Source organism: Lactuca serriola, chromosome 7, assembly GCF_051521515.1.
Source record: "Lactuca serriola cultivar US96UC23 chromosome 7, Lser_US96UC23_V15, whole genome shotgun sequence".
In the NCBI taxonomy this organism is placed as follows: Eukaryota; Viridiplantae; Streptophyta; class Magnoliopsida; order Asterales; family Asteraceae; genus Lactuca; species Lactuca serriola.
This window is the reverse complement of record NC_136414.1, coordinates 93,630,650-93,651,295: the sequence shown is the minus strand read 5'-3', so window position 1 is coordinate 93,651,295 and position 20,646 is coordinate 93,630,650. Positions and strand designations below refer to the sequence as shown.

The 20,646-nt window shown below is 32.7% G+C and overlaps 1 protein-coding gene across 1 annotated transcript; it reads left to right on the top strand.

Annotated features, from left to right (window-relative positions):
* The first annotated feature begins 3,069 nt into the window (after positions 1 to 3,069).
* Positions 3,070 to 4,028, top strand: LOC145064221 (RNA-binding protein Y14A-like). Its single transcript, XM_079011708.1, has 4 exons — positions 3,070 to 3,212; positions 3,641 to 3,704; positions 3,797 to 3,942; positions 4,025 to 4,028. Exons 1-4 carry the CDS (start codon positions 3,070 to 3,072, stop codon positions 4,026 to 4,028), a joined length of 357 nt encoding a protein of 118 aa, XP_078867834.1.
* Positions 4,029 to 20,646: the final 16,618 nt, after the last annotated feature.

Here is a 20,646-nt window from a genome sequence, read left to right as displayed (position 1 = left end):
TGTGAACTCGACGAGTTGATAAACAACTCGGCGAGTCCGATGAAGATCGCCATAAGACTCGACGAGTTGAAGAACAACTCGGCGAGTCGGATGAGTTTTCTCTGGGATATGTATGAGTGTGTATCTATCGATTTGAAAGGAGGGAACTTGACGGGTGACCTTAAGTTTGATCGAGAATCAAAAGAACTCGACGAGTCACTCTGATGACTCGGCGAGTTGAAATGTACTTCAGAGAACTTGGCGAGTACCCAAGGGTACTCGGTGAGTTAAGGTCAACATGGACTGTTGACCTTGACTGAGGACTTTGACTTTATCCAGGGGTTGAATAGTGGGTTATGGAGTACCTTATAAGGTTAAGGACTTATGAGTATGTTGTGCTGTGACGATAGGTGGTGGGGCCTGTGTCAAGTGAACCGAGAGTTGGAGTTTGCCTTTTGAGTCGGCATCTGCAAGGTGACTTATCCTCACTATATCGATAGGGTCTACAGCACCAAGGTCGTCCCCTTTAGTTGTTATTGTTATGGTATGTTTCATGTGGTTATGATCTGTTAGTTTGGAATCTAGGTAGACAGTATGTTATGCTCTTATGATCCGTAGAGATTGGTGTGTTAGTGACCTGCTAGGTCGGTACTCTAGTTACAGGAGAATTCTATGATTGATGATCAGTGTGACAAATATGTTTGATGTTTATATATGCATGTATATGATAGTATGCACACATGGTTATTTGCTTGTGGCTGGGTTGAGCCGGTCCTGCTTTGTGCTGAAGGCTAATATACCCTATGAGCGGTCCAGGGAGACTGCAGGCCCACGTGGCGGACCAGTCATACCAAAGGCTCGGGATGGATTCAGACAGACTGTAGGCCCAATAGGGCCGTCCAGTCAGGCCGATGGCCCAGTATGCATGTTGATTTAACTGATTATTACTGTTGTGGTATTGTCAGTGTGGTATTGGTATTTTAGGGGTAGCTTACTAAGCCCTCGGGCTTACAGTTTTTAGTTTATTATTTCAGGTACTTCAGGAGATCGTGGAAAGGCGAAGGTGTGACCATATCGCTCATCATCCTTATGTTATGATTTTTGGGAAACTCTGATGGAAAATGATTTAAAAACATTTTGTAAACAATGTTATGTGGTTTTTATTTATGATTGAAAAAGTTTAAATTTGACGTAAAATCTATGGTTGTTACACTTAATATCTACATTTATCAAGATAGAGACATTATATACCACAAACAAGATGTTTATGCTAAAATTACCCTCACTTCACCACAAACACAATATATTGAGGTGGACAAAATTTATTTTCGACGAAAAGGTTTCAATTGATGTCCCTACTCTCGATGCTCCAATATATATATATATATATATATATATATATATATACATATGTGTGTATATATATAGAGAGAGAGAGAGAGATAGAGGATAGTTCAAATAAAAACAGTAAATAACGTGAGAACGTAAAAACACTTTTTTATGTTATTATTCTGCAATGAATTTTATATCGACAACTTTATGTCATTATTCAGCAATGAATAAACGAATAGTCAAAAGTTAAACTAAAATTAGAATTTACTACAAAATTGAACATACATAAGTTTATAATAGAATAATAACATTGTAAAGAATATATGACTAATCAAAAGTTAATATTCATATTTGAATTAATTTAACAATAACATATACAACATTCATTACAGAATAATAACATAAAAATAGTATTTTTACGTTTTCACAATATTTACTGTTTTTATTTGAACTTACTTCTATATCTATATATATATATATATATATATATATATATATATATATATATATATATATATAGGGCCAGGTTATAATGTGGATGGTAAGTGTTGTGTGGATGTAGGGATGAATACGGACCAAGAGTTTAAAATACATATTCTGATTGAATGAACATTTTGAATAATAACAAATTTTTGAAGCATGAGTTGAAGAATAACAACATTCTTAAAAAATATTCATCTATTATTAATATTATTGAAGAATCTAAGGTCCAAAAAAACAAAAAAAAAAAAAACAATTTTTACTATAACATTCTATAAAAATACAATGTCATTTTTTTCATTTTTGACACATTCTATAAGAATACAAGTTTTTTAGTAACTCATTCTTGAAAACAATCTTCATTATTTAAGAATACAATTCATCAAAGAATCTTCATTCTCATTTTTATTTCATGCTATTATATTTTGACATTTTGGTATGGTGAATCTCAATTGTCATGAAATTGTCTCTTAATTTCTATCCACCATTGTTGTTACAAATAACTTTGCCATATTTCGAGTGGTCCTGACACTACTAGAATATAGGCCTTTAATGACGCGCGAACCATGACACGCGGTGATTTACGATACGCAAAAGCGTGTGCTCTAAAAATAATGTCATCTCTTCTAAAATTTGAAGGATTTTGGGCGCGCATTTTTGCGTCCCCTGAAAATTAGTGTCGGAACAAAAAAAAAAAAAAAAAAAAACACGGAGGGCACTCAGCATAAAAGGCGTGTCGTCTATGCATGTCGCTTTATAAAATTTTCATAAAACGCGCGTTCTCCATCTTTTAATAGCTAAGGGGGGAAATCAAATCCCAAAAAAATTAAAACCCCACATTATTCTCATCTTCTAACAACCGAAAACCCCTTCTCTTTTCCTTGACCTAATTAATGAAGCTCTGCAAATTCCATGGCCGCTTTGATATCTATAGATATACTTTTAATCAGATCTAACCATAACTTTGCCCAAAATTCTTTAGATATGGTCTGTCTTCATCTTTTTATCTTCGCACATGGCCCATCTTCACATAATCAATAAATATATTGGGGATTTGAATCGGACCTCACATAATTCTTGGAGCTCACAACAACTTCTCATGCTTAAAAGAGATGGTAAAAATGGTATGTTCAAACCCTTCCTGCATCTCGTTCTTTATTTTCTTAATTATCGATCAACAACCACAGCCTCCAAAATCCATACCTTCATTCTCCCTTTAATTGATCAGGTGTATTCTTCCCTCTTAGAAAACGCGCCTCATGATCTCCTTTACCCTAAATGCTCTTTCCATCGTTCACAAGTCTTCACGAAATCGACAAGGGGTCTCCGCCCCCTCATCCACTTCCAACCTTCATCACCTCTTCTGGTCCTTCTTCCCCACCACTAGGTGGATTTGATTTTGTTTTCAGGCGATTTCTGTGGTTTTTCGTTTTTCCCGGGTTTGAGGTTCGTATCTTAGATCGAGACAGGAGACAAAATTAGAAGGGATGTATTTTATTCATCTTTCTCTCCCCCTCCTTCGTATTGCCTATCCATCAACTGCAATCAAGCTCGATGCTCGGTTCGATTACACAACCAAAAGAGCTAGGTCACGAAGTATCCTGTAAGTGATCCATCTAAGAATCCTCCAAGACTTCTGCTGAATTCAAGGTATTGCACATCTCTTTTATGTGACTCGTTTTCAAATATAAATTTTGTCAAAGAATCTCCCCTATTCTGATCCTCAGGTGTTGAAACTTATACAGGTAAGTAGTTCACCTAGAATTTATCTGTATTAGGAAACCGAAATATCTATTATTATTATTATTATCATTATTATTATTATTATTATTATTATTATTATAATCAGTGGGGAGTTTGGTGAGATTAAGAACTTGCATCTAAATCTTGATCGCAGGACTGGTTTTGTCAAGGTATTGTGATATTATTTTGTAGTAAGTTGTGTTTTCTTGATGTATGAAGTATGGAAGTGGCAAAGTTGTAATTTGGCTTTATACTGCAACAGGGGTATGCATTGATTGAGTATGAAAGCTTTGAAGAAGCTGAGAAAGCTATAGCTGCAATGGATGGGGGTGAGCTGCTGACTCAGAATGTGAATGTTGATTGGGCATTCAGTAAAGGTCCTTTCAGAAGGAGAAACAATAGGAGGAGGTATATATGTTCTTATTTCCTTTTCTTGTTATGTTTTCAACACATGAAATAAAATTCATGTTTTAAGTTTCATTTTTTGTAGCTAATGTGCTTTGTGATAATCTGCCATATCACCTCGTGGGAATTGGTCAAGAAGTCCAAGGAGGAGATTTTGATTTGGTGGGGTCCGGTTCATGAAGCAATTATTACAAAGCCCATGGCTTTGACATGCCTTACGACTGAAGGATGTTCTCAAAAGTGGTTGGATCACGTTACCACCTTGCCACAAAAATTTGTTTCTCAAAAGCAATTATTACAAAAGTGGTAATTGTAATCTTTTTCAATTTGATACCTGGTAATGTTCTCAAAAGTGGTAACTGTAATCTTTCTGGTAACTAAATCACCATTTTATCCTAACATTCCACATAATAATAACTTACTCATCTGTTTGTATGTATGTATGTAAGAAATTAAGAGGCTTCTTTTCCTGAAAGTACCTGAGACACGAAAAGTAATGTTGTTATCAGAAATTGAACGAGTATCACAGTTAATAAATTAACTCTTTTACAAAATTTTCTCCCATTCTTGAGTATAAATATTAAATTAAAAATTGTGAAATAATAAAATATAGGATTATAAAGTGCATAGAGATGAGATACATACAAAACTGGTGCAAATAATGAGGGAAAGGCTGTTAGTTCATCTTCGTGGATTACCTCAAATTATTGAAACATGGAATCGATCAAATGAAACTGATGTACAACCCAGTCAGTTTGCTAAATCCCTCACCAAGGTAATAAATAATTTTATATATTATAATATTTTTCTACTTCTTTATTGGTAAATAAGTAATTCATTTTTAGGAAGTTGGATATCTTCAACGTGTGCTTTCACGAACTTTGCATGAAGCTGATGTTCAAGAAATATTCAAGTGAGCCTTTTTTTCTTTTAATCATGATATAAACTTCTTTTTCTTTTTTGACTTAATTTAATTGAGTACATGTCATATGATTAAATGTTTCTTGCAGAGAAGTGACCATCATTTTTGACATACAAATATCTGATGCATTTCAACACGTGGATATTACCAATCAACAAATAAAAACCAGGTTCTTGCACAAAACTTCACTAATTATCGAAAACCATAAATTTTTTAATTCTTTAAAAGGATTCAGCATTTTAATTATATGTTTTTTTATAGGCTTAATTGTGATATCCAGCATATCCTTGGATGCATAAGATCATTGCCATCAGCCAAGTTAAGTGGTGACTCGGGGGCCCCATTTGCAGGTCAACTTGAGTCTTTGGTCAAAAAAATATCTGCTGAAGCTGCTGATCAATAATAGTTTATTATTATTATTATGGAAACGGGAAAGGGGATGAAAAAGAAACACACAATATGTTTGATTAGGTGAAATAATCGGTTTTGGCAATTTTCTTGGCATCATTGGTACTACAGGAAAGCTTAGTTGGCAGGAGGAGTCGCTTCACTTTGGCGGGGTCGTCAAGGTAAATGTGATGTCCGTTCAAGAATAAAGATCATAACCTGTTAAGAGGAGAGTTCCTACATGGAGGTGTAGTTCTTGATTGCTGCTTTCATGATGATACCTCTGGTTTAAGTGCTAGTGCAGATAACACTGTCACAAGGTATGACTAAATGATGCATATACTTTCTTGGATTATTGACTTAACTTTTTCTTGACTAAGTTTCAAGCTACATTCCTTTTACATCTCTCAGGCTTGTTTTTTACCACGAAAGGGAGGATCTTTTGGGACACCATGATGCCCCTGTTCGCTGTATCGAGTACTCTTATGCAACAGGTTAGTGTCACATTCATTTCATCATTTGTTTTCATTTTTTTAATATCATCATACATTCATACTTTCATTTCCTTCTATTACATCATTGTGTTTTCAATTCTTTTTCTTGTTGGTGGTTTTTAGGGAAAGTGATTACAGGGAGTTGGGACAAAACTTTGAAGTGTTGGGACACACGTGGTGGAGGTGCACAGGAGCATGCAATGGAGTTTTTTGATGCAATGGCACCAATTATTTTCTGTTTGCAGTATTTCTCATAGCTTTTAGTATAATTTATCACATTCAAAATAAGTCTCTTCGATCACAAAAACCAAACTGTGTTCCAAAATCTCTTTTTTCTCTTTTCTTCAAAGTTTGGGAGTGCTTGATGAGGAATAATTTTGAATTTTCAATGATCATATGTTGTGTAGTTAGTACTATTTCATCTTCATATCTAAAATAATAAACATTATGAACATTTAGCTTGTGATGTATCATGTAGGTGATTAGTTTAGTGTAGGATCTTCTTTATGGAGATGTAGAACATTACTATGTGTGATATGATCTGATCATCTGATATTAATAGACTAATGATTGCTTGTTAATCGGTTTGCAGAGGTGAAGGGAAGTCAAATCATCTTTTATGCGGGTAAGGTGGCAAAATCAAGGAGCCTGAAATCTTTAGGAGCCACTACACATCTTAATTTTTCAGGTTTTCCTCTCAGTAACAAATCATCTTTTATAATTACTATTTTATATTACTAATAATAATAATAGGATTAATGTTCTTGATTCTAATTGCAACATGACTTGTCCCATTGGCTGCTTTTGGATGGGTGAAGATTCTGATGATGAGAAACCATTGTCTTCAAAATATAATTCCAAGTCCAAAGTGGGATCATCTAATAATCATAAACCAGTGGTCCCCAAAGTTCATCAAAATGGTTCTGCATCAAAGGATAATACTCAACTGAAGAATATTGGGTTGAATAAGAGACCACCAGATGAGGAAAGATCTGCTTCTGTTAAAAAGCCAAAGCTTTCTGATACTGTAACCCCTGTCAACCACAAACCAGTAATGTGCTCTCATTTATTTGTTTATTATTTGTTTCCCCCTTTTCCTCTGCACCACCTTTACTTTTCTCTTCATTTTTTTCAAGCCTCTTTGGTACCCTTTGCTGTACGTCTCACACAAGGGTTTTGTTACAAAACATACACCATCAATAATTTTTTTGTATCAATTTTTACTAAGGGTATCCAAATATTCAAGTTGATAAGCAACTGTTTTTGACATACAAACTCAAATTCAGATATCATTCTCCCTTGAAAACTATGTGTTGCTTATTAATGTTGCTAATTTGTTGTTCATTCTCGTTAACTTCATATTGGGTGTTGATGACCATGGTAATGATTCTTCATTTTGTGTATGGTTATGATTTGACAGACAAGGCTGCAAGCACAGGCTGCTGGTGTAGCATACTCGCATCCAATGACTAATCTTACGAGTCGAATGGCCGTTTTTGGACCAAACATGGTATGTTTTCTTTGTAATATTTGTTAGAATGTTGTGCAATCTTGATAATCATGTAATTGTTTGTTTTAGATGTTTGCGGATCTAAGATGTTCTCCATCATGTACGCGTGCTGGAGTACATGGTACAATGTCCATCTGTCCTCCAGATTGCTTTGAGTACAAAGGAACACTTGATGTTTTCTACAAAATTATTCGGAAGGTTGGTCATCTTCTTCCTCTTATATATATTCTGTAGTCCAGCACTTTTCTAATTGTTGATCATTTTAAGATTTGTGAGTGTCTTTTTAGGAGGGATTTGGAAGATTATGGCGAGGCACCAATGTTGGCCTTGCATTGGCTATACCAACTGTAAGTCCCTGATTTTTTTTCTTTTTCTTCCATTAATGAATGCTTAATGATAATATTTTGTTTGAACAGGTGGGAATCTATCTGCCTTGCTATGACATCTTCTGGAATTGGTTTGAAGAGTTTACAGCTGAAAATGCTCCAAGCATGACACCGTATGCCCCTTTGCTGGTTGGATCATTGTCACGCTCAGTTTAGGACATAAATTATGCTATTATTTTCCCTTTGATAGTGTTTATAAGGTCAGTTTAGGACATAAATTATGCTATTATTGAAACAGTTGATCTTTGCCTTAATAAATTCCATAAAATTTGTAATTAATAGTTATCTCAATTCATAGATGCAGCATAATAAACTCAAGTGGGGACAATGGCTGGAGGAGCTGCAGACTGTTAGTTTTGGCACAGAAATTTAGGCATTAAGGTATTAAAATCACCTTTTTACGTATCACATCCTTCTACTTTGAAATATTCTACGCAATACTTGTATTTTTTTTAATTTCAGTTTCGTTTGCATGAATTGGCAAACAAGAGTAGGATTTCAGTGACCGACGCTTCAAAGATGCTTGCCAACATTCTCTATTCTTACCGTGGGATGGGTTTGTCTGTTGGGAAAATGATTGCAGGATGAGATAAAAAGGTCTATATAATACAATACCCTTTATATGTATATCATGAAAATATTAAAAATGAAGGGCAAATCAGTCATTTTACGTCTGCGTTACTTTTTTTGCAGGGCTCTGGTCTGAATTATGTAGACAACGAAGGCGGACGTCTCAAGGGAACTAATATTTTTTTTTAATTTAATATTTTTCTTTTTTCTTAATTTAATATGTAGACAGCGAAGGCGGACGTCTCAAGGGACTAACAAACCATCTGTTGAGTCAACACAGGCATGTTTTCAAAATTCGAATAATATTTTTCTTTTTTCTTTTTTCTTAATTTAATATTTTTACGTTTGTGACAACAACTTTTATCTTCTATACCCACCCGTGGAAGACACTCCTGTGGACTTGTCGCTTGCTTCAGAAGCCCCTTCAAAATCGTCGATGGTCCCGCTAGCTCTGCTGTCGGAAATCCAGGTATTTCTCACTTCATATTGATACTGAAGTAAATTTACAACCCCTGTAAAATCAAAACTATTTATGCTATGATCACAATTGATCGGAGTCTTTTTAATGATGGATTGATAATAATCTTTCTAATTCAGTCACTGCTGTAGTGGATAAACATGAATTTAAGTGTTTTTCTAGCTATGTTAACTGATTACGTTGTGTGTAGATGTTAATTAGGTTTTATGATCGAATTTTGCATTTTGAGTTTTAAAGTTAATTGCTTACGATAAATACCTTGTGAAACTGCTGTAAAAACGAACCAGTACTAAACAAATTGGAGATTTGTTTTTTATAATCTAAAATCACATAAAAGAATTGCAAAACACATCTGATCACCTGCACAGATTGAGTGTAAAGATGAAGGATTATGACTTTAGTTGTGCTTGTTCAAATGCTTTCAGATGAAGTTGCAAAACTTTTCCCATCCCTATTTGGGCAACCATCAGCAATATTGGTGCCAGGTGAATCTAATGAATCAGGATCTGCCTTGAAGATAGGAGTTGTGTTGTCAGGAGGACAAGCACCAAGAGGGCATAATGTTATATATCTGGGATTTTTGGTTAGGATTTTGAACTTCCATTTCCTATTGCTCATATTTTTCATACTTCATATGATAGATTGAAGGATTGACTAGTAAACATCAGCAATATTGGTGCCAGGTGAATCTAATTAGTAAAGAAAGTTGAAGGATTGACTAGTAAACATAAAAGTAGAATGAAAATGACAAGTGATTTTGTGTTGTGTTTACAGGGTTGATGAAAGCGAATAGCTCTCGAGTTAGAAGTGGAAAAGAAAGCTCAAGCCGAAAGAGATAAGTTGTTGAAAATGCAAGTGTTGTATTCTTCATTTCAATTGTTAGTATGAAACATAGAGTAGATTAGATGAATGCAAATTTATATATTGTAAGAAATAGAATTGTATGATACTAAAGTTTATGAAATGGATTGTATTTTTTGTATATGATATTTTATTTCTATTATGACACATTAAATGTAAATTTAATTTAAAAATTAATAAATATATAAATATATATTTTTTTAAATATCTAAATTTACGATACGCAAAAATGTGTGTCATCTTCATTTATGAAATGGCCTTTCTTGACAGGGGATTTCTTGATACGCATTGCGTGTCATTAACACGCGCGTCGTAAGGTTTCGACACGCGAATGCGTGTCGTCTTCCTTTATGATAGGGCCTTCCTTGATACGCATTGCGTGTCGTAAACGCGTGTTGTAATTGCGCGTCGTAAATAAGTGTCGTAAATGCGCGTCGTCTCTCTTTATGACAGGGCCTTCCTTGACGCGCATTTGCGCGTCGTCTGAGCCTTTTACGACGCGCAATGAGCGTCGTAAAAGGCTGTTTTTCTAGTAGTGTGAAAAAAAACACATACAAAAAATGAAGTTTAAGAATATAAATACATAAAACTTGTTGCCTCAATATACATCATTCTTGATACAAATTTTTTCTTGACCGGTTGATATTCAAAATGTCATTCTTGAAGAAGAAGAACATTCTTCAACTATCATTTGAAGAAGATTTGAAGTGCATCTTATAGAATAACATGTAAAAGAAATTATGAAATGATCAATTAATCATACTGTTAACCAAAATACTCACAGGTAAAACGAATCTAGAATTGCAGGAAGAAAACTATGATCAATTGAATTGACAAAAAAATAAAATTAAAAAACACAGATTTAGATTGAGGGATCGAACAACATACCGATTTTGTGGAATTAGGAACTTACCTGGGAGAAATCGATGATGGCTAAGAGAATAGGATCGGCTGAATCGATGAAGCACACAGTGGTCAGGAGGGCAGCAGGCTCCTTCGCATCTCCCCAGATAGTGTGTTGTTGTTGCTTGCCTTGACCCTCTCGGATCAGCCTTCTCCCTTCTCTTCATATTTGTTTGTCGGAGCAGACCCTGCGTTGCTTTTCCCCTTCGGGCTCGCTGGCCCCGGAAACAACGACCTCCCCTTTTCCCTTTCTCTCCTCAACCTCTTCGAACCCCGGAGACGATCTCGATTGGTCACGACAACCGGAATGGCGGATAGCGCACCTGAGAACTTCCCTCCGACGATCTTGACATATTCGAGCGATTTTGTGGGTGTGGTTGAAATAGGTAGGTTTTAAATAAAGCAATTTCCCTAAATTAAAGGGTGGAAGATTTAATTAATAGTTTATTAAAATTAAATAATACTTGGCCCATATTAATCCCTACATGCACACAATATTTGTTAATCCATATTTGAACCTACCTACCTATATATATATATATATATATATATATATATATATATATATATATATACACACACACTAAGCTGAGTCCGGAATTACCTCAAAGATCAATTGTTATATCTCACTATAATCCCGCTTTCCGATGTTATCTTCAAGAAAGTCAAGAAGGAGTTTTCGCTATCAACAAATGATATTTTCCACTCGCAACAGATCATGCAGCCACCGATGAACAATGTGTATGTGCGTTCATCAGGGATTGAGGAAGATGAAGAAGTGGGTGAGGGGTGACTTTCTTTTTCATGAGAGTATTGAGTATGGGCAACACCCATACCCACCCATAACGATACCACGTCACCATCTTCTCCCCACAACGAGATCAGGGGATGGTGTTCGAGATGCATAACGGCGGTGAGAAAGGAAGATGATAGAAGAAACATGATGTTGTCATCCGTCGTCGTTATAACGAGACTTACCTTAATGGGAGTCGGGAGTGGTGTTTCCGGCGTTATGTCGACGTTTTGGGTGTGCCACATCAGCCTTAACGCTGTTCTAGCGATCCATACCGCATGGTCAGAGAGAGAGAGAGAGAGAGAGAGAGAGAGAGAGAGAGAGAGAGAGAGAGAGAGAGAGAGAGAGAGAGAGAGAGAGAGAGAGAGAGAGAGAGAGAGAGGTGGGTTCTTTCTTATTTTTTAGTCAATAAAATATGAAAATAAGTATTAAAAAATGTAAAAATAAAAAATAAAAAGGCATTTTAGTCCTTTTAATTTTCAGAGGGACAAAAAAAAACTAGCTGAAAAGTATATCAATCCTAAAATAATCGATGTTTAGACCAAAACACAGAAAAAATGCATATCACACGGACCATTTTTGTAGATTTGTCAATAAACAATTCTCATGAAAAACAAATCAACCTATGTCTAAAAATAACTTATGGTCATCGTTTAATTTCTTTTGTATGACAGCAACCTTAATGATAAAAGACAACCAATATGACTAAAAGTTAAATTAGTTATGATAAATGAAAAAATATATAACTAAAAGTCAACAATATCCTTGACAAATAAAAAAATATGTAACTAAAAGTATTTAAAGTTTAATTCTTTAGCTGTCTCTAAAACTTAACAAACATGCCGGTATATTTTTGGATACTCGACTAAACTTAAACAATACTTACGAAAAAAATCAACATGTGACGATAAATAGTTTATTCGTGATTCGTGATGGTTATCAAAAACAAAAATATCTACCATATAACGGTGGTTTTTAACTTAATAGTGGTTTTGAATGAGTTATAATCACCACAATTAAACCACACAATAACTTATTTTTAATGAAGTGACATTTCATTAAACACTGGAAAATAAAAAAAATAAAAAAACTCCTTAAATGTCTATAGTGACGGGGTTTTCGTGGAGTTATTTGCAAAAATGGCGTTGTTTTGAATAAACGGTCCAGTTGCTTTGTACAAATTGGGCTATTGGCCCACTTATTACATAAACGGTCTTTATATGTTACAGGTTTCACCCTTATCTTATATAATAACTTATAAATTTCTCATTTAAACTGTTTTTCTGAATGAATATATATATATATATATATATATATATATATATATATATATATATATATATATATATATATATATATATATAGAGAGAGAGAGAGAGAGAGAGAGAAAGAGTGAGAGAGAGAGTTAGGTTTATGTGAGACGACCTAATTTTGTGAGAACGTAAAACGTATTTTTTTTATTTTTTATTTATGTTTTATTTTTTTTAGTTAATTCAAGTTCCGAAAATAATATTTAAAAAAAGAATTTTTGGATTTTTCCATTTATTTTGCATTTTAAAATTATTTTTTAGAATATGTACAATGTAGTATTCTATTAGAATATTTCACGTATTTTTAAAAAAAAAAAAAAAAACGGGATTTTTTATTTTTTAGTTAATTCAAGTTCCGAAAATAATATTTAAAAAAAGAATTTTTAGATTTTTCCATTTATTTTGCATTTTAAAATTATTTTTTAGAATATGTCAGTGTAATATTCTATTAGAATATTTCACGTATTTTTCAAAAAAAAAACGGGATTTTTTTTATTTATTTTTACTTTTTTTTAGTTAATTCAAGTTCCGAAAATAATATTTAAATTTTTTTTTTTGGATTTTTTTCATTTATTTTGCATTTTAAAATTATTTTTAGATTTGGTCTCACGGTCTCACAAAATTAGAATAGTCTCAAATGAACATGAACATATATATATATATATATATATATATATATATATATATATATATATATCGACTTAGGTTATTCTATTTAAACAAATTATAGTGTTATTGTGTGCATAAATGTGGGCCAAATCAGTTTACTTATTTTAAGAAAGTGATTAATATATATTATTAAATTAAAGATAGTTGAAAAATACCATCTAATTTCATTTTAAGGGTATTTTAGACAATTGAGATAAATTTAGAAAAGGAAAATTTCATATTTTTTGGGATAATTAGTTCTCTTGATTTTAAAATTCTAATTTTTTAAGTACTTTAGTTTTAATTATAATGTAATTTTTATAATTAAACATGATTTTATTCTATTAGAATCATATTCTCTAGGAATTTCAGGATATATATTTCTATTAGAATGATATTCTATTAGAATGTCAACACCGACTAATAACAAATTTTTGGATACAACTTCAAATTTTTCATTACATTCTTAAAAATGTAAAAACTTTATATAATAGTTCATGACAATGAAATACTCACTAACAACAAACAAAACCATGTATATTATTCTTTTAGAATGTCATTCTATCAGAATCATATTCTCTAGGAATTTCAAAATATATATTTCTATTAGAATGATATTCTATTAGAATGCCAACACCGACTAATAACAAATTTTTGGATACAACTTCAAATTTTTCAACAGCTTTTTCATACTGTTTTTCATTCTCCCGTCCAAAAGAGAGAAAAATTGTTGTATCAATTTCAGCAGCTTCTGACTTGGGTGAATCTTGCCATATACCACTTCCATTTGTAGTATCTGTAAGAACAGAAAGGCTGCTGGTGGCAACCGCCGCCAGCTCATCATGTTCTAAATCAGAATCACTATCATGCTCCCGAAACCTCTTCACAGAAGTTTCAGATGGATTTAGTGCCATACGGAATCGCATTTAGAGTCCTTGAAGATGAACATTCCAATGTTATAACCATCCTCCACCTCCACTATGCAACTTCAGAAAAGACCGTAAAAACCACCAACATAATCAAAAACCCAAACAAGGTATGAAGATGGATTTAGTTTTGAGATCGATTTAAGATTTGCAAAAATCAAGAAACAGTTTCAACCCTAACGTCTCTAAGAGAATCAGGAAGAAGGCAGAGAAGAATGGATGATAGAACGGAATTCGATGTTAAATTTGTACATGGATGGATGATAGAATGGGAGGCGATGAGGAACATCGACAAATGTGTTTATGGGCGGTGGGTTGCCTGAGGAGATAACTAAGTAGTGTCGTCTAACCATCATGTGGAAATCACTATCTTGAAGAACGAAAAAGGAAAAAAAAATAATTCCCACAAAAGAAACCCACCAAACAAAAATGAAAAAAAAAGAAAAATTCCCACCAATAAGAACAAAATATTGTTCATAAGGAGATTTTGGATTTACGATTATATATAATTTGGGGATTACAATTAATAATTATGGATTTATGATTTATTTTTTGGTAACTAAACCAATTATTTAGAAGTGTCATGTAGCAATGTAGAATGATAGAATAGGGCCACGAGGCATATCATGATTTTGTTTATTAGGAGAGGGAGATTTACTTGCCCGCAACATATAAATTAAGCATCTTCTAATAGTTAATGTATCAAAAAGTTTTATTTTTGTGACGTTGGTTTCATTTATCTTTATTCATAAATATTTTTTTGTTACTTATAAATGTTTTAAAATTTTTAAAGAGATTAACTAATACAAATTTAACGTTTTCATATGTTATATGAACTATCTTCGTATTATTATTATTATTTTAAGTCTACGTCATGATTTTGAAAACTAGCATTACTTGATATTAATATCTTTATAAATAAAAAAATGATTAAATAGTTTTTTACGGTAATGTCATTTTTTTCTTTGATGTTTGTATTATTTTAAAAAAGTTTACAATTAGTTTTTATGATATAAATTTTTTAAATATATTAAAAATAGTTTTTACATATAATTAAGTAGATAAATTATTAAAAAATAAAATATTATATAAATATATAAATGGTGTAATAAAAAATATTAAGAAATATAAGCCTATGAAATAGACAAAACTTATAAGAGAATTATAAAAATTTGAGAATAGCAAATGTTTAGAATGATATCTTTGTAAAAAAGTAAATTATTATCCTAAACCATGCCTACTCGTCCCAGTCTAATAATTTTTGCTGCAAGTACTCATCCATTTAGCCCATTTGTCAATAATATTTTTTGGCCAATTAAATTCTGCCACAACATGCATCCCAATTCATATTTCAACCCAAAATACACATCCTAGTTTTCCCTTTCTTGTACGTTTAATTATTACAAAATCTGCTTACTATTGTTAATAAATCCGCATTAATTGTAGCTTATTCCAAACATGCATAAATGTTTTTACAATCTCTAATAAGGTTATTTCATACGTATATTAGGGGTTAATACTTACAAAAGCGCATTGTAGCACATCATAACATTAGAGCTTTCTTCTATCCTCCTACCTTTTTGATCGTTCCCTAATACTAGAGTTTTCCATCTATCCTCCTGCCTGTTTCATATAATTATAACTCGACCACTTCTTTTACTAATACGTTAAAATTAAACATAGCCACCTCAAAGTTTCGTAACATCTGACCAACCAGATTTTTCTGCTTGACCCATACTTAGATAATCCATGGATGACTCCCTTTGAAGTGTATCATGTGGGTTGAAAAAAACATTTTGTGCATCGTACATATTATATGGTTTCAGTTCATATTTATGCTAACATTGTTCGATATATGTGAAGTTATTAGTTTACCATCCAAAAGGTCCCTTATAAAGATAGAAAAGAGAAAAGACTTCAACATATGACAAATTCAGAGTGTGGAACTGTGGATATATAACATAGTGTAGAGTCAAATGATGGTTTAGTTTAAAACATAACCAACAACAATATGCCTCAAGCTTGTTGTCCATCTGGAAAAGTGTGGTTTGCATTAGGCATGTGTGGACTGTGTTTGTCCACTCGGAAAAGTGTGGTTGACATTAGGCATGTGATGTAGGGAAGCATGCACATGATCAATGGCCCATTATTTATTTAATGAATGAGAGATATAGGAGATGAGTTAGAATCGATTTCACATGCAAGTAGTGTATGATCATTGGCCCATTTATTTAGGGCAACAATTATGTCACTATATATTCAATAAAAACTAAAACAAAAAACTAACCTTTCAACAAAAAGAACAAACAGTTACAGGAATTATCCCTTCTGCTACTGCTATGCAAGATAATTATGAATTATGGAACAAAAAAATTGCATGAGGATTGATACAACTGCAACACAGTAATGGTGTAAAGCATGATCAATAACGCTAAAGATATATATATGCAAGCATCCAGTAAACATTGCCGAATTCCCAAAGGAGGAGGAAGATATAAAGCTTTACATGAATCGGAATTTCAAGTTAGTAAAACAAGCAAGAAATGTGCAAAGGAAACCTCTCTGATGCCTAACTAAGCCTCGCAAATTTAAAATGCAATTTTGATGGAGTAATTAAGTAATTTGAGTGGTTGGATATTAATGATTTGAATGAGGAAAAGAAAAGGGTGCATGACGCTTTTTCCTTATTTGTCCAGAAACAAATGAAAATGCTCTTGTTCCTTTCCAAGGACATGGGAGTGTTGTTCCATTATGGAACTTCCATATGACAGTTTGTTTAAGCCAATCAGAAAGAGAAAGCCACGACCTAAAGTTGACCTTCAATGATGAAACGAGTAGAGTTTGGAGTCTTTTATTGGAAGATATATGGAAATTGGCTTTAAAATCAAGAAATCACGTGCTTTTGAATGGGGATATTGATCACCGTATATTAGATCTCAAAGGGGTATAAGAAGACAGACAACAAAAAAAATCTTTGTTCTTTCTAAACCGCTCGATCGAACTTGTATAGAAAGAAGGAGTAGTTCATCATCTTTAAACAAGAAAACATCCGTTCGTCGTTTTTATTACTTGTAATTCGGATTCCACAGCTAGAAAAGAGGACCCCTTGTTCATAGTTTTCTTTTACTCTTGATTCAGACATGCAACTTGAGTAAGGAAGGAGGAAAGGGAGAACTAATCACAATCCTACATCATTGATTTGATCCCATCTCTTTTTCGATTTCTTACAGTGCAACTAAGAAGAACACGCAAAGAGGAGAGAAGGAAGGGGACACATCTCTTTTTCGATTTCTTTTCGATTTCTTCTAGACAAGTAAAGAAGAGCAACAAAAAGAAGACCTGGTTCCTTCTTGAACCATCTAGATTTCTATTAATGTTTTTAATCTATTTAGGCATTTTAATTTATTTTTATTTAATTCTGCTTCTAGAAATTAAGTTGATGAAGATGTTAAATGACTTTATTTCTTTCCTCCACTGTTTTGAATTTATTCGTAGGGAGTAAATATGGATTTAGTTGACATTGAGAGATGATGATTTCAATATAGTTGACTTTGTTCAAATCAATTTGTTGAAATTGAATACGAAATCTCCCATAAAGTTACGAGCTTCCATTATTTAATTTTAAACGATAATATGTTATTTTTTATTAAAAAAATAATGACTATTTTGCTGCTTTAAGTAAAAGGATATATACATTAAAGTGAATATTTAAAAATTGACGACAAGTAAAAGCTTTGGAACAATGACACGTGATGACAAACTATGATGAATATTTAGAACCTTAATAATAATTGTATAATTATATGTATTTATTAATAATATATTACTAATATAGCTTATAATACAATATATTTATATTTTGCTATATTATATATATATTTTATTTGGTACATATTGCTATCAAGTGAAAAAATTATAAATATCTTCTAGTTATACGTATAAAAATATATAACTATATAAGTACTTTTTCATTATGAGTTGTATATTATTAATAAATATATAAAAAATAAATATCCATCATTTATTCATTTATACTCCTCAATCACTATATATAAAATAATCTATTTGCTACAATTTATAGTGGAAAGGAGACCCGGTGGTCCAAGTAACCATGGCTTTCAGTTTCTTTTGTAAAAGGTGGTAGCAAAGCTTCACGAACACATATTAATTTCAGTCAGACTTCAACCTTCCTTCTCCTCCATACATGCACCTTTGAATTTATGTGATCCACGTGTATGCCTTGGGGCTTATGTCCTTTTCTTTCTATCTCAAACAACATAATATAATTCTGGCTTACAATAATTATTAGGTTGCATGTATCGTGTTTTAAAAAGAAAGATATAGTTGATAAATAATGCGTATCGTTTAAGAAAAATATAACCTACAGGCCAGAGCTAACCGACATAATTCAACACACGGAGGTCAGTACTCGGTTGTTTTATCTCCATATATATAATTTATTTATTTATTTATTTATTAGAATTTCATATGTACCATAGGAGACGACTTGTCTAAACTTAAATAGCTGAACAATAATTGTTTGTTTTTTTACGACTTGTCTAAACTTATCATGTCTTGTAAAATCTAGTGTTTTTCGGCATTTCTCGCACTTCTTTGAACATGGGATCCACAAGTGCTAAAGAAACTGATGGGAGTGACAAGATTGTGAGGGCTAGAAAAGATACTTTGATTTATTTGTGTATTTTCTATTGTTTCATCTTAGTTCTGTGTGAAGCTCTTGGTTTGTCCTTTTACCAAATTTAGGATTATACTGTTTGTTTAATTCATTAATTTAATTATCATTGTACAACAAGTGAGATGATAAACGGGCAACAAGTTGCGTCATTCAGCTTTTTTGTATGGTAAAAATAATTCTTTTAAAAACTACATCCATAGATCTAGGGATATAACATTGTTATGCATAATCCGTTGTAGTCTATTAAGAAGCTCTACAGCATCCGGTGCGAGAAAACCAAACGTATAAAATGCAAATGGTATGAATACATGTTGCTTTTCCATGCACGGTTATCATGTTTGGTGACTTTGCCTGTAACAGCTTTTAAAACAGTCTGTCCCGCCGTGACACCCTCAACCCTCAAGCCCACGAGAGGGGATACCCTTGTAAGGTCCACACATGCGTGTTTCCCTCCGACCCATCCAAAAATCAAAATGTCAGCCGGTCTGAGGATTGACCTTCTTTCTGCCGGGCCAGTCAGGAAATTCACAAGTGCCTCTTTCTTAGCGGAAACTCTGACATACTTAAATATGTCAAACAAAATCTCCATAACTATATTATGCCTGTATTTGAACCCCGGGAGTTCTTTACAATGAACTGTATTCTCTCCAAAAGAGTCCAAACATGCCTTCTGACACACTGGACATATTTCGTCAGCTGGGAATATTTAAATCATGAGTCGATATTTTAGTACAGTACGATACTCCACAGGAGACGTACGTTGGCCAAGCCGATCTATAGGGATATCTATAAGAAAATCTTAAACATGTGGTCCACGTAAGCAGTGGAAAACCGCTTTCCGCCGAGCCGTCATGTCGAGATGCATTTCCATAGATTGTATTTTATTTTTTTTTAAACCTAATATACACATATGAATAAAAGAGGTTAGTTTCATTGCAACACTTCAATCAAAGTCTTCATATGTATGAAAAAAATTAAAAAAAAAAAAAAAAAAAAAAAAAAAAAAAAAAAAAAAAAGATTGAATAGTTACTTTCATTCCAACATTTCATCGAACACTTTTCATATGAATGATTTTTTATATGATTTTTTTATGGAATAGTTGATTTTATTCCTTCTTGAATAGAATGGTTTTCAACAAACAGTGACTTTGGTATTGATTGATAAATTTTGGAAAAACAACCAAAAAAATACTTTCATATTAATATGCAGAAGACGATGCAGTTTTTAACAACCATGAATTGATTTCATTCCTTCTTTGATTATGGGATACCAATCATACACCTACAGATTAAAACTTCAAAACTACATATCCTACTTTTAGAATTAGAATTTAAAAATCAGAAATCCGGGATTCAACGCGGCTTCATTTATGCAATTACATATATTTAGAAATCGAAACTTCCCTCATTATCTTTGCTATTTGCACTCTCAAAGTCTCGCTTACATGAAAAAAGTAGATTATAAATAATGATTATCTAGGTAATTCAAATTGTTCATACAAACTGAAAAGTCCAAGTGTTTCTTTTCTCGCTTCCAAAGATAAAAAAAAAAAAAAAAAAAAAAAAAAAAAAAAAAAAAAATCCATAACTACGACGTTTAAACGTAGGCCTTTTTTTGTTGCTTCAAAATTTTATCTGCCTCACCATCTCAGCTAAAGAACCTTTTTTCTTCATATTTTATCTCCCTATCTAATAAAAAACTGTTTTTGGTCTATGTGGCATCTCCTTTGCCCAAAAAAATTTAACTTGAACTTCTAACTTTGCCCATCTAAAACTCGTATGTCATTGCAGTGCTATTTCAATTCAATCCCTTAAAATAAGGT

What these genes read in the sequence shown, in the direction of transcription:
- LOC145064221 (XM_079011708.1), top strand. Translation starts at nt 3,070, where the DNA reads ATGCTCTTTCCATCGTTCACAAGTCTTCACGAAATCGACAAGGGGTCT. An exon ending in GTTTTCAGGCGATTTCTGTG is followed by an intron (nt 3,213 to 3,640) that starts GTTTTTCGTTTT and finishes TATTATAATCAG; the next exon opens with TGGGGAGTTTGGTGAGATTA. An exon ending in GCAGGACTGGTTTTGTCAAG is followed by an intron (nt 3,705 to 3,796) that starts GTATTGTGATAT and finishes ATACTGCAACAG; the next exon opens with GGGTATGCATTGATTGAGTA.